Consider the following 15,575-nt stretch of genomic DNA (forward strand, 5'->3'; position numbering starts at 1 on the left):
GTCTTCCAAAGTTTTATATAGTGCCTTTGGAAAGTATTCACACCCCTTCACTTTTTCCACATTTTGTTGTGTTACAGCCTGAATGTAAAATGGATTACATTTAGATGTTTTTGTCACTGGCCTACACACAATAACCCATAATGTCAAAGTAAAATTATGTTTTTCTAAACATTTGCTAATTAATAGAAAATGAAAAGCTGAAATGTCTTGAGTCATTAAGTCGTCAACCTCTTATGGAAAGTAAAAATAAGTTAAGGAGTAAAAATTTGCTTAACAAGTCACATAATATGCTCGCTTTGAGGCAAGCAACACTGAAGCATGCACGAGAGCACCAGCTGTTCTGGGTGACAGCGTGATAACGCTCTCGGTAGCCGAAGCAAACAAAACCATTAAACAGGTCAACATTCACAAAGCCGCTGGGCCAGACGGATTACGAGGACAGGTACTCAAAGCATGCACTCATAACTGTCAAGTGCCTTCACTGACATTCTCAACCTCTCCCTGACCGAGTCTGTAATACCTACATGTTTCAAGCAGACCACCATAGTCCCTGTGCCCAAGGAGGCGATGGTAACCTGCCCAAATGATTACCGCCCCGTGGCTCTCAGGTCGGTAGGCATGGAGCGCTTTGAAAGGCTGATCATGGTTCACATCAACAGCTTCCTCCCAGACACCCTAGACCCACTCCAATTTGCATATCGCCCAAACAGATCCACAGATGACGCAATCTCAATTGCACTCCAAACTACCCTTCCTCACCTGGACAAAAGGAACACCTATGTGAGAATGCTATTCATTGACTACAGCTCAGTGTTTAACACCATAGTGCCCTTAAAGCTCATCACTAAGCTAAGGACCCTGGGGCTAAACACCGCCCTCTGCAACTGGATCCTGGACTTCCTGCGGACCACCACCAGGTGGTAAGAGTAGGCAACAACACATCTGCCACGCTGATCCTTAACACTGGGGCCCCTCAGGGGTGTGTACTTAATCCCCTCCTGTATTCCCTGTTCACCCACGACTGCATGTACAAACACAACGCCAACACCATCATTAAGTTTGCTGACGACACAACAGTGGTAGGCCTGATCACCGACAACGATGAGACGGCCTATAGGAAGGAGGTCAGAGAACTAGCAGTGTGGTGCCAGGACAACAACCTCTCCCTCAATGTGAGCAAGACAAAAGGAGCTGATCGTGGACTACAGGAAAAGGCGGGCCAAACAGGCTCCCATTAACACCGACGGGGCTGCAGTGGAGCGGGTCGAGAGTTAAGTTCCTTGGTGTCCACATCACCAACAAACTCAAAAAAAGACATTGAATATCCCTTTGAGCATGGTGAAGCCATTAGTAACATGTTGGATGGTGTATCAAAACACCCAGTCACTACAAAGATACAGGCGTCCTTCCTAACTGGAAAGGAAGGAAAGCGCTCAGGGATTTCACCATGTGGGCAATGGTCATTTTAAAACAGTTAGAGTATAATGACTGTGATAGGAGAAAAGTGAGAATGGATCAACAACATTGCAGTTACTCCACAATACTAACCTAATTGACAGAGTGAAAAGGAAGCCTGTACAGAATAAAAAATATTCCAAAACATGCATCCTGTTTGCAACAAGAGACTAATACTGCAAACATGTGGCAAAGCAATTAGCTTTATGTCCTGAATACAAAGTGTTGTGTTTGGGGCAAATCCAATGCAACACATTACGGAGTACCGCTCTCCATATTTTTAAGCATGAGTGGCTGAGTTAAAGTTGACTGAAATCTACTGAAAATCTATGGCAAGACCTGAAAACAGTTGTCTAGCAATGATCAACAACCAATTTGACAGGGCTTGAAGAATTTTGTAAAGAATAATGGGCAAATGTTGCACAATCCAGGTGTGGAAAGCTCTTCCGAGATTTACCCAGAAAGACTCACAGCTGTAATCACTGCCAATTGTGCTTCTACAAGTATTGACTTATGTAAATTAGATATTTCTGTATTTCATTTTCAATAAATGTGCAAAAAACATGTTTTTACTTTGTCATTATGGGTTATTGTGTGTAGATGGGTGAGAAAAATATATTTTATCCATTTTAGAATAAAGCTGTAACTTAACAAAATGTGGAAAAGGTCAAGGGATCTGAATACTTTCCAAAGGCACTGTATATAATAGATTTTTTTTTAAACATGGATTCCCGAAGCTGTTCCTTCGTTAAGTGGATTATTTATCACACGCAGGCTGCACACATATAGCCGACACATAATCTGTCAGGTAGACAGATTGCATGGAGTGGCCCAGGACAGAGTTTGGTTCTTGAAGTTATGGTAGCCGATTTAGAATTTCTACTGCTCCAATATAATTATTCCATGATCTCATTCCTGATACGTTTTTAATGAGAGATGTAGGCGTTTGGTTTCCCACCGTTTCAATTGAAGGGTGTTGTGCTAATCTGTTGTGATTGTTGCAGTAAAACCATGTGTGGTTAATTATGAGCAAGACAACATGAAGGCTTCAACTTGGTATTCCATACAAAGCGTTCCATTACAAAGGGAAAACGTTTTAAAACATGATACAGTAAGCCCTCAATAACTGTTTAACATCAAATGGCCAGACTGACTAGCTCCCACATGGCCAGACATCAATAGTGTGTTTGTGTCGGGAGCATGCTGTCTATTTAGTCAGGCAATTCCCACATTATTCGGGCATATTTTAGAAAGTAAAATAACTTGAATCTCAATGCATAATGACACTGGGTGGCCTATAAACACATGTATTATTCTTAAAGTTGTAATGCATACTTTTTTGCATACATTTTGGGGGAGTTATTTTTTCCTATAGGCCATTACAACAATGAAATGTAAAATATAGGTCCTTGATAATCACAATTAAGTGTTTGAAAAAGTCCTTGCCAATGTCTGTATGAACCCTGTACAAGCTAATTGCTCAGCCAACAAATAAAATATAAAATCACCTGCTATTGAAATTACGCAGGCATCAATCAATGTCCGGGCACCCTGACAAAACTACGTCAGAAAATAAATAATCCGCCTCCACCCTCCATTCTATTGGTAAACGTACAATCACTGGAGAACAAACTGGACAAGTTCCGTTCGAGACTATCCTATCAGCGGGACATCATATTTATTTGAGTCATGGCTGTACAAGGACATGTACAATATACATATAGCTGGTTTTCCTATGCATTGGCAGGACAGAACGGTAAACTCAAGGGGGGAGGTGTGTGTGTCTTAACAGCTGGTCCACAATCTAATATTAAGTAAATCTCCAGGTTCTGCTCGCCTGAGTTAGAATTCCTCATGATAAGCTGTCGGCCATACTATTTACCAAGAGAGTTGTCATCTATATATTTTGTATCTATCGATATTCCACCTCAAACCGATCCTGGAACTAAGACTCAAAAAGCTGTATAGGGCCATAAGCAAACAAGAAAATGCTCATCCAGAGGCAGCGCTCCTAGTGGCCAGGGACTTTAATGCAGGGAAACTGTACTCCATCTTACCTCATTTCTACCAGCATGTCACCTGCGCAACTAGAGGAAACAAAACTCTAAATCACCTTGACTCCACACACAGAAAAGCTTACAAAGTTCTCCCTCCATTTGGCAAATCTGACCATAACTTGATCCTCCGGATTCCTGTTTTACAAACAAAAACTCAGTACCAGTGACGCGCTCAATACTGAAGTGGTCCGATGAAGCGAATGCTAAACTACAGGACTGTTGTTTCGCTAGCACAGACTGGAATATGTTCCAGGATTCAAACTTTGCTGTGTCCGGGGTCGTGGAAACGCTGTAGGCACAGTGATTTGAGCTAGCCAATTGGCCAGTGAAAAAGTTAAAAAATGGGAACATTTTGCTTAGCCGGTGCGTGAGGCTCCTGGATCAAATGCACCTACTGCCAACAGCGAGCGTAAGCCTTTAAATCGACTAGGAATGCCTTGAATATTGACCAGTCGATCGCGATAGACATGCGGGCGACCACTGCACGAGAAGTACTCTGGATGCAAAAAATATTTAGAGTCTACTGTATTTTGTTATGTCAAGCTATCCCTCTCGTATTTACCTAAATGACCCAGATGGGTTGCTCGTCTATTCTTGTGCCTTTAACAACACCATCCTACAGTATAAACCGTATTGGACAATGGTTCTGACCAGTGTATGCAGCTCACAAGGCCTTACAGAAGAATAAAGTATGCAGCAGACCCTCACCTCTCAATGCCCAGCTCTTTGTTGCTCATCTGCTGGACCATAACCACCACCTTCTTCTGAAAGCCCTGCCGCAGCTTGAAGAAGAACTTCTCTCGGTCCTTGGGAACTGGGCTGATGAGAGGCAGATGGGAAAGAGGAAGACAGACAGATGGATAGGCAGTTGTTGGCCTAAAGATCTGTTAAACTGTGTGTGTAGGTATGGGACTGACTTAACCCATAGCATGCATTTGTGTGTGTGCGCTCGCAGTGGCTACATGCTGACCTGTAATTGCCCTTGCTGTCATCCTCTTTGACCTCCAGTGAGACGGTGAAAGTGAAGAGGTCACTGTCCGGGGAGAGGGGCAGGGCCGAGTCCCTCTCGTCAGGGTTTGGCTTGGAGGAGCGCCGGAACGCTGTGGAAAAACTGTACAGGATCCGACTCACCTGGAGTGGAATGCGGAAGAAGGAAAAGGGAAAATATAAAATTATGATGAATGGATTTTGCTGTGGGGACAAAGTATGAATTTAATTAAATGTAAAACTATTTTAATAGGGTGGCAGATAGCGTTGGGCCACTAACCCGAAAGGTTGATGGATCGAATCCCCGAACTGACAAGGTAAAAAAAAAAATCTGTCATTCTGCCCCTGAGCAAGGCAGTCAACCCCCTGTTACCCCGAAGACGTGGATGTCGATTAAGGCAGCCCCCCACACCTCTCTGATTCAGAGGGGTTGGGTTAAATGCGGAAGTTAGAATGGTAATGTGTATTTTAGCGTGTTAGGGCGCCCTCTCCTGGTTTCTTCCAGTATAGTGAAGGCAAGTGCACATGGAGTCTATATACACTTACTCTTCATTGCACACAGGTACCAATAACAGTAAAATTGAAAATATTTTTAAAAAAAAAATCGGTTAAACACCAAAAATACATTTGACCAAACAAGCTTATGGGTCTGTAGGTTAATTTCCATAATAAAGTCAAACTAAATTGTCAAGTGTGTATTTTCACCAGTTGTCCTGCATCTTATTTATCACATGCAGACCGCATACATAGCCTAGTTTGAGGAGTGGAAAAGCCTAGCACCTGTCAGTGTGAGAGCAGCTCCTCAAAAAGCTGGTACTGGAGTGAAATACGTGCTTTTATAAGCCCAGTCATTGTGCAACATTATTAGGTGTGCTGTTTAGAACAATGTTTTCCCACCAATTACATTTTGACAAATGTTTGAAAATGATGTTTAATTAGCTGCTTTATTACAGCAGTTGCATGTTCATTAATAGGCTATAGCCTTTTGACTAAGACGATAGGCTTGCCATTGCTGCATGTTTCAGTCAGCTCTTAATGAAAAATGTCCGTTCCTTGTATGCATGCATAGTATTTTCATTTGGTCACAACATTTTACTGTTTGGAAAAAAACAGTTAATGGTTGGATAGTCTGCAGCAAATTGGACCAAAATATGCATTCCCTAAAAATAATAGAAGCCAGTACAATAGAACAGTGACTCACAGCTTCCTTGATATGGCAAGAGAAGACGTGGACCTGGAAGTCCTCTGAGCTGCGGTAGCTCTCAGTGAAGGAGAAGCAGTCACTCTCGATGGAGCCCTCCCGACCCCGGGCGCAGAACAGCACCTTGTAAATGGGGAAGGAGGCGATCTCCGTGCCTGACGCCTGGTCCACAATCCTGAGGAAGGAGAGGAAAGGGGAGATCAGGAGATAAGCAATTGCAACTATTATTGAAGGGGATAGGGGTTCCTTAAGTAGGCCCAGTCACCTTACAAACTTATGTTAATTGTTTTATTGTCATATTTTTCCATTGAGTCCAACGACATGCTCCGTTAATTTCCTCTGTTGTAATGTGTCATTATTTCAATGACAAAGGTATTTCAAGACACCTTGGTTCTTTATATAATTTCCTTTTTTCTGGTTAGGTGCAGAGAAATATCTATGATTTTATACATTAAAGTTTATTTTCTTATTTCGTGCGGTTATCTTTCTCATTCCCTAATTCCCACGGTTGGCTAGAGGATTGTTATCAATCAATTTTAATCAATTTTATTTTATATAGCCCTTCGTACATCAGCTAATATCTCGAAGTGCTGTACAGAAACCCACAGTGGCTAGGAAAAACTCCCTAGAAAGGCCAAAACCTAGGAAGAAACCTAGAGAGGAACCAGGTTATGGCTTTGTTTCTATACATTTGTCAAACCAGAGTGTAGGTGCTTACAAATGACACTGCCAATAAAGTGTGTATTCAATCGTTCAACCTTTGTTTCGATGCAATATAAATGACGCCCATTTCAGATGTGTAAGAGTTTAGCCTACTTGTTGCATAGTCATTCACACAGAATCAAGTACATGTAGCAATTATATTGAAGGCTTTAGTTTAGGTCTATGTAAATACAGGAGAAATTCCCCAGACATGAAATGCACACATAGATAACACACAGCTGTGCATTGGTGCAGTAAAGTGGTGTGGATGACTGACATGACACACGTGGGGCACAGACAGAGATGCCACTCTACTTATAGTGACCACACATGTCTCTACATGAATGACCTGACGCAGCCCCCGGGTACATTAGGCACATGAGGGTGACAGTATGGGGACTGACCTGACGCAGCCCCCGGGTACATTGGGTACATGGAGCGTGACGGGGATGGGGATGGCACTCTCTGCCCGCAGTGTGGTCATGGCTCTCTGGGCCTCGGGCTCACTGCGTGGGGCCTTCACCCATGTACAGCCCAGGTAGGACAGCTTACTGAACTGAACACTGTCCTCCTCCTGGACCAGTGGGCTGCCTGTTGCAGGACACACTGACACCTCTGAGGGGGACACAGACAGACAATAGGTCAAAGGTCACTTATTATTCAGAATGTTAGGGCAGCTCTGTGGAATAAATGGGTTGTCTGAACATCGGTAATCCTCAGTAAAATGGTACCTGAACTGAAAATGGGATAATATTTACAAAACCACAAACAGTTATTAGAAGCTAATATGATTTAGCCTTTGACGATTATAACAGTAATTTGAGGCAAAGTTTGATGCTAATGTAGAAAAGACAACCCACAATGCTAGTTTTAACATGTACTAGCCTGCCTAAATTAGTCCCCAGCAACTTGTGGAGAGAGGAAGCCAGGGTCATGTCAAACCTGTACTTGCACAGTCAGCAACAGGAAGTGAAACTAAGGACAGCACAGTCATGGCCAAAACTGTTTGTGTCACACATACACACTACTTAGAACCAGGTTGGACTGAAAATCATTTGTTGTCAAATTGATCAATGAAGTCAGGGTAACTGTATGGATCATTACAAAGCATGCTCACCCCTTCTTTTGTGTTTCCTTGGTTTAATTTTAGAGGCATTTTTTTTTTTTGACTTGGTAAAACATCTGAGTGGCTGGTAGATTTTTTAATCTACCTGCCACAGCAGCTGGTGGTCCAAAAATGTAACCTTATGCCCTGTTTGGGTCAGACAGCCATGTACAATACAGTACCAGTCAGCATACGTTGACCGTTCCTTGTCTACATGATCAATACAGTACACTCTAATACAACTACTTAGTAACAATGATATGTTTACATTATTTTTCTACTGATTTAATCTACTGCACATAAAGCATGTGAAACTATTCTTCAATCGTGTAGTGGGGCAAAAAAGTATTTAGTCATCCACCAATTGTGCAAGTTTTATGGTGGAAAATAAGTATTTGGTCAATAACAAAAGTTTCTCAATACTTTGTTATATACCCTTTGTTGGCAATGACAGAGGTCAAACGTTTTCTGTAAGTCTTCACAAGGTTCACACACTGTTGCTGGTATTTTAGCCCATTCCTCCATGCAGATCTCCTCTAGAGCAGTGATGTTTTGGGGCTGTTGCTGGGCAACACGGACCTTCAACTCCCTCCAAAGATTTTCTATGGGGTTGAGATCTGGAGACTGCCTAGGCCACTCCAGGGCCTTGAAATGCTTCTTACGAAGCCACTCCGTTGCCCGGGCGGTGTGTTTGGGATCATTGTCATGCTGAAAGACCCAGCCACGTTTCATCTTCAATGCCCTTGCTGATGGAAGGAGGTTTTCACTCAAAATCTCACGATACATGGCCCCATTCATTCTTTCCTTTACACGGATCAGTCGTCCTGGTCCCTTTGCAGAAAAACATCCCCAAAATATGATGTTTCCACCCCCATGCTTCACAGTAGGTATGGTGTTCTTTGGATGCAACTCAGCATTCTTTGTCCTCCAAACACGACGAGTTGAGTTTTTACCAAAAATGTATATTTTGGTTTCATCTGACATTCTCCCAATCTTCTTCTGGATTATCCAAATGATCTCTAGCAAACTTCAGACGGGCCTGGACATGTACTGGCTTAAGCAGGGGGACACGTCTGGCACTGCAGGATTTGAGTCCCTGGCGGCGTAGTGTGTTACTGATGGTAGGCTCTCTGCAGGTCATTCACTAGGTCCCCCCGTGTGGTTCTGGGATTTTTGCTCACCGTTCTTGTGATCATTTTGACCCCACAGGTGAGATCTTGCGAAGAGCCCCAGATCGAGGGAGATTATCAGTGGTCTTGTATGTCTTCCATTTCCTAATAATTGCTCCCACAGTTGATTTCTTCAAACCAAGCTGCTTACCTATTGCAGATTCAGTCTTCCCAGCCTGGTGCAGGTCTACAATTTTGTTTCTGGTGTCCTTTGACAGCTCTTTGGTCTTGGCCATAGTGGAGTTTGGAGTGTGACTGTTTGAGGTTGTGGACAGGTGTCTTTTATACTGATAACAAGTTCAAACAGGTGCCATTAATACAGGTAACGAGTAGAGGACAGAGGAGCCTCTTAAAGAAGAAGTTACAGGTCTGAGAGCCAGAAATCTTGCTTATTTGTAGGTGACCAAATACTTATTTTCCACCATAAATTTGCAAATAAATTCATTAAAAATCCTACAATGTGATTTTCTGGATTTTTTTTTCTCATTTTGTCTGTCATAGTTGAAGTGTACCTATGATGAAAATTACAGGCCTCTCTCATCTTTAAGTGGGAGAACTTGCACAATTGGTGGCTGACAAAATACTTTTTTGCCCCACTGTATATATGCTATAATGTACTTCTACATTGAGGTCACTGGAACAGCCAGCAAAAGCCTTGCATTTTCAGAGAGAACAAAATAGAAATGAAAATGTATGGGATTCTGTACAATGACATTTTCATGAGTTAACCATCCAATAGGCACATCCTGAACTGATTCATTGCCCTAAGGGATTGTACAGATGAGGTGTAGAGTAGTACCGGCAGGTGTGGAGTACAGCGCCAGGCCTTGGGGTTGTGTCTGTGAGCCGGGGGCTGTGGAGTTCAATGTGTCGCAAAATGTCTCGGTTCCCTCCTCTCCTGCTCCTCCACTCCGGTCCTCCATCACTACGTGGTCATCCAACAGCTCCTCCATGGCCCTCTCCAACTGTTCCTTCCCATTGCAGGACATCTGAGGAAAGGAAGGGATTGAGAGGTGAAACCCTGTGTGTTGGACTGGCTTTCAGAAGAGGCTCAAACTGTGGCTTTATACTAGAGTAATTGTATAGGAATAACCAATAGAGAAGTGTGTGTGTGTGTATTTAACAGTTGACATATGACAAATCGACCGCTAGCTGCTACATGCCCCCTAGGCACTAGACAGGAGGAGTGGTGTGGATAGGTATTAGCAACATGGTAAAAGCTCATCATAGCCCTCTGATAGGCTAGTGGAATCTCCATCATATTGCTATCCAATCCTTTTTGATCTACAGGAGAGCCAAGGGGTTAGGGGTCAATATTGGCATAGTTGTTCAGCATTGTTAGCATCTACCTTGAGTCTGGGCTTGCCCTCTGAGCCCGAGGGGGATCCTCCGGTAGACGGCTGCACCAGCACAAACTCCTCACTGGTGACAGTGGCCACTGATTCGGTGGAGCCGCTCACTTTGCCAAGCGAGGTGTTGTCCATCGTTAGCCAGGAGCCCCAGGGGCCAGCGCTCTCTGCCCCCGTCCTCTGCCACACAGCACAGCCTTCTGCTCAGCCCCCTGCTGCTGGAATCCTGGATTGGACAACACATTTCACTACATTTGGGATTGTCATGATAATATAGAAGCATAGGCTTAGCTTACATCCTCTACAGTGGGATATGGAGTAGGTAGGGACTGTCCATTTGTAATGTGTTTTTTCTATTTGCAAAGTCATCTCATGTCTGTGGCTACATTTGCCAGTTTCCTGAACAGAAAGGCCTTATTTGAAACTGGAGTGGAGAGCATAAGCTGACAGCATAGCCAAGCCTGATATTACACTGAGCCTCAAAGCCCTATGTCATCTGAAATGGAGATCATCGATTCAAAGTCAAATTACGCTTAGGCCCTGCGTTTGCTGAACAGCTCATTAACTCATTGAAGTAAACCAATCAGTTGAACAAAACAGGCATCTGCTCTTCATTGTATTTGGAAGATTTAGAGGATCATATGCTAATTTCAGACCCTTTCGTATGATTCCCGTTTGAAAAGTGCATTATTTTCTGCTATTGCGAAAGATGTCATCTAAAAATAGCCTGCGAGTTGTTTTTCCCTTAGTCTCACATCTTGACAAGATCAAATCAAACGTGTCTTGGGTGTCCGAGGTTTCGGCTGAGTGTCAGTAGTGACGGCACAAGTGTCATTGCTTTGATCCGAATAAGACACCGAGTGCACTCACTGATTTGAGTAAAAAGCCATTTCAAGTCTGTAATAACTTGCTTTAAAGTCATTCCAAAAACCAGGCAGGGGAAAGACCTATGTAGGGAAATGTTGAACAAAATGTAAAATTCAAATTTAGCCTAAAGCTTATCAAGACTACAAGCCTTGGTCTCACGCTGTAGTAATGACCTTAAGATGGTTAGAATGAATAGCAGAGCTGTTCTCATAACTGGGCAAACACAAAACCCTTCTTCCGAAGATAAACGTACCTTGAATTTCAGCAGACACAGCGACCGTCAGGAGTTGCTAGTAGCCTGGTAGAGGCGCTACTTGGTTACTTTAGTGCTAACACAAGTTTGCTAGCCAGTATCCACCTACGCTAACACTGACTAACATGTGGAGTAGGTGAACCTACATGTAGTGAGAGTCACTGACTCCTATTGGTGAAAAACCACAGCACACAGCCAGTTTCCCACTGAGGCAACAGACAGTCATGTGCTCCCATCACACTCATTCAATTATGTACATTACAATCTGCAGAGGAGGACAATTATGTATGTTCCCAGCAAAGGTGTAAAAGTACCAAATTGTCATGCTTGAGTAAAGACACATTAATAGAAAATGGTAAGTAAAAGTCACCCAGTAAAATACTACTAGAGTAAGTCAAAGTATTTGGTTTTAAATATACTTAAAACCTGTTTGGGATAGGGGGCAGCATTTTCACGTTTGGATGAAAAGCATGCCCAGAGTAAACTGCCTGCTACTCAGTCCCAATTGCTAATATATGCATAATATTAGTAGATTTGGATAGAAAACACTCTGAAGTTTCTAAAACTGTTTGAATGATGTCTGTGAGTATAACAGAACTCATATGGCAGGCGAAAACCTGAGAAAAATCCAAACAGGAAGTGGGAAATCTGAGGTTTGTTGTTTTTCAACTCTTTGCCTATCGAATATACAGTGTCTATGGGGTCAAATTGCACTTCCTAATGCTTCCCCTAGATGTCAACAGTTTTTAAAACCTTGTTTGAGGCTTCTACTGTAAAGGAGGGGATTGAGTGGGGATGGTCTGGCAGAGTGCCATGAGCTGACCACGCGCGTTCACGTGAGAGTTAGCTTGAGTTCCATTGCATTTCTGAAGACAAAGGAATTCTCCGGCTGGAACATTATTGAAGATTTGATAAAAACATCCTAAAGATTGATTCTATAATTCATTTGACATGTTTCTACGAACTGTAATATGACTTTTGTTTTTACTTTGTCTTAACTAAGCGATCGCGCATTGAGCATTTGAATTACTGGGCTAAACGTGCGAACAAAAACGAGGTATTTGGACATAGATTATGGATGTTATTGAACAAATCATTTATTGTGGAACTGGGATTCCTGGGAGTGATGAGGACCAAAGGTAAGTGAATATTTATAATGCTATTTCTGACTTGTGTTGACTCCGCAACATGGCGGGTATATGTTTGGCTTGTTTTGGTCTCGGAGCGCCGTACTCAGATTATTGCATGGTTTGCTTTCTCCGTAAAGCTTTTTTGAAATCTGACAAAGCGGTTGCATTAAGGAGAAGTATATCTATAATTCTCTGGTTAATACTTGTATCAAAGTTTATTATGAGTATTTCTGTAAATTGATGTGGCTCTCTGCAAAAATCACCGGATGTTTTGGAATTACTGAACATAACGCACCAATGTAAACAGATTTTTCGATATAAATATGAACTTGATCGAAAACATACATGTTTTCCCGGGAGTGTCATCTGAAGAATATCAAAGGTTAGTGATTAATTTTCTCTCTATTTCTGCTTTTTGTGACTCCTCTCTTTGGTTGGAAAATGGCTGTATGCTTTGTGACTAGTTGATATGTTGTGCTTTCGCCAAAAAGCCTTTTTGAAAATCGGACACTGTGGTTGGATTAATGAGAAGTTTCTTTAAAATGGTGTCTAATACTTGTATGTTTGAGAAATTTTGAATTATGAGATTTCTGTTGATTGAATTTGGCGCCGTGCAATTTCATTGGCTGTTGGCGCTAGCGGAACCACGTTGTTACGCACGCCTCTGAGAAGAGGGAACGCAACACCCTGCTACAACTCAACTCCCCGTGAAGTGAAAAGAGGTATGAACTGCAGGTGCGAGAAAGGACGACAAAGGCAGAATTTACCGTTACTAGGATTTATTTCCTACACGGTAATATGGGGAAAAGGGGCTTGACGGAACCAAAGGAAAGAAAGTAAATATCAAAGGGGTCAGCGCTCCAATCATCAATTAGCCATTGAGTCGACCAATCAGCTGGTTGGGGAGAACTCAGGAAGCTATCTCCTGAAAACACACACACACTCTAATAAAAAAGCTACAACACAGAAACTGGGGAACGTAACACACGTTCCCAGACAAGTTAAGTTTCAAAATAAAATGGCATTGCTAACACAAACTTAAGTAAAAATCATTCCTCATCTGTTACAATCCCTTAGGGCAATGAATCAGTACAGGATGTGCCTATTGGATGGTTTAAGTTAACTCGTGAAAATGTAATTGTACAGAATCACATATATTAAACAAGATAGGAAAATGTGAGGAATTTGAAATTATTTATACTTAAGTATATTTTAAACCAAATACATTTAGACTTTTACTCAAGTAGTATTTTACTGGGTGACTTACTTTAGTCATTTTCTATTAAGGTATCTTTACATTTACTCAAGTATGACAATTTTCCACCACTGCATGTGGCTGGTGGTTATAGCATTTCTTTCACATGACCCATCAATTTAGACTAGCGTGTCTGGGTAAGTGTGATCTAATACTTATAGAATATTTTTATCTGGACACTTTGTTTACCTGGAATGTTTCCTTATTGTATGCTACTACCACTTCTAGTCTTAATCTTTACTACACTACTCACTGTTTAGCACATGAACTCACATGTGAAACCATAAAGAGATGGGTGGGGCTGGCTTAAGAGTGTGAACAATGCTGAATGGGTGTAGATAAAGGAGAGCTCTTCAGTAGGTACCAAAACATTCAAAAGGCCTTTTTCTCAAAAGTGAGTTTACAAGTTTATCAACTTGCAAAGCAGAATTACTTTCCCATTGTTCCTCAAATGCAGTGAATGATATACCATTTTGTAGCTCTGAGTCTCTACTTGTATCCAATGTAAAAAACACAATTTCAAATGTTGCTACATAAGACTGAATGCAGGTGGTGAGTCACATTTTAGAACTCATTCTCAATAGAAAAATGATTAAAATTCACATTATTCAAATACATTGATGAAGTTCAGTATTCCAATGCACTTGGAATACTACCTATATCAGATATCTAGAAACTTAATAAAATAAACTCAAACAAACACAGTGATGTGTGTGGTGGTGTGAAAGCCCTGTGAGAGCCATGTACAGTGATTTCATTAATTATTCAGACAGCTTGACTTTTTCTGCATTTTGTTAGGTTATAGCCTTATTCTAAAATGTATGAATTTATTTTTTGCCTCAATCTATTTTAACACATTTTTTAAAAGTTAAACGTCTCATTTACAAGTATTCGGACCCTTTACTCAGTACTTTGTTGAAGCACCTAGAGTCTTCCTGGGTATGACGCTACCAGATGTATGATCAAATTCAAATCATGATTCTCCTTACAAAAAACAAAAGAAATTATAAACTACAAAAATGTCCATAAATTATAATTCACATTTCATGTTGCGGCAGGATTATTTTCCTGCTGTAGCAAACTGTCTGGTAGTCTGAGGACAATTCATTATTTTCTCCCACAGTTGGACAAAACTCAAAGACAAGATATGCACCACTGATGACCCAGAAAGCCTCAAGATTTGTGCGTCTCAAAACAAAAAAATACAGTTTCTCCATCCTCCATTGAATGACAGTTTCAACTCCATCATTATACCCCATGTAAAATGTAAGACTCATGTTAAGGGGTTGTGTTAAGTTCAAGGAGGTGGTGAGGTTGGCTTGAATGGAGGTTTGGAAGTGTCATCTTCCTGGGGTTTGGGGGGGGTCTGGGTGGAGCGTGGAGACGCTCCCAGCTGGAATTCTGTGGTCTGGTGCTTTAGGGTCCGGGATGATTAAAAATAGGGTCTCCCCTCCTCACAGGAAAAAAAGATGGAAAACCACTGTGGAAAACAGTGGCCATCTTTAATTAAGGCCATGTCAGTGGGACTGTGGTCAGAGAAGGGGGCTCATCACCATTAGGGTTAGCAGAAGAGAATTGTGAAATCATTCAGGGAGATCATTACAGAGGGTTGCTGGGTACCCATGTGGTAAGGAAAATGGGGACATTGTGGCGGAAGTTGGCTACCGCAAGCTTCTCCATAAATCTCTTTGACCAACATCACGCAGTCTTTATTGTGATTTGTTTCAACGTGTTCTTTAAAACATCCGACTGTCAGCCATACGAGTGAGTGATCTTCGGGCTGGGGCTCTTTGTTACATCATCCTAATCACAGCTCTGACCTAGCTTTGATTCTAAGCTCTTTGAGCAAATTAAGTCTTCATCATCTCTCCAGTTACAGATCATACATCATCAAATCATTGTTTTGGTCACGTACAAATACTTTGCAGATGTTATCGCAGGTACAGCAACATGCTTGTGTTTCTAGCACCAAAAGTGCAGTAATACCTAACAATACAAAATTAATACAACAATAAAAAAAGATTATATGATGGGTGTATAGACAT

The 15,575-nt window shown here is 41.8% G+C and overlaps 1 protein-coding gene across 3 annotated transcripts in view; it reads right to left on the reverse strand.

The window, feature by feature from the left end:
• Positions 1–15,575, reverse strand: part of LOC129867573 (rab GTPase-activating protein 1-like) — a 148,499-nt gene that overhangs the window by 124,883 nt on the left and 8,041 nt on the right. For 2 of the 3 annotated variants that reach the window (XM_055941060.1, XM_055941059.1), the window contains exons 2-7: positions 10,026–10,251; positions 9,476–9,665; positions 6,807–7,017; positions 5,701–5,875; positions 4,483–4,643; positions 4,221–4,331 (exon numbers count right to left, since the gene is read on the reverse strand). In XM_055941060.1, the coding sequence (XP_055797035.1) occupies positions 4,221–4,331; positions 4,483–4,643; positions 5,701–5,875; positions 6,807–7,017; positions 9,476–9,665; positions 10,026–10,160 (983 nt within the window). In that variant the 5' untranslated portion in view covers positions 10,161–10,251. Of the gene's footprint in view, positions 1–4,220; positions 4,332–4,482; positions 4,644–5,700; positions 5,876–6,751; positions 6,769–6,806; positions 7,018–9,475; positions 9,666–10,025; positions 10,252–15,575 lie in introns of those variants that run through there. The other variant, XM_055941061.1, reaches the window with a different exon arrangement.

This window comes from Salvelinus fontinalis, chromosome 12 (genome assembly GCF_029448725.1).
Source record: "Salvelinus fontinalis isolate EN_2023a chromosome 12, ASM2944872v1, whole genome shotgun sequence".
Taxonomy (NCBI): domain Eukaryota; kingdom Metazoa; phylum Chordata; class Actinopteri; order Salmoniformes; family Salmonidae; genus Salvelinus; species Salvelinus fontinalis.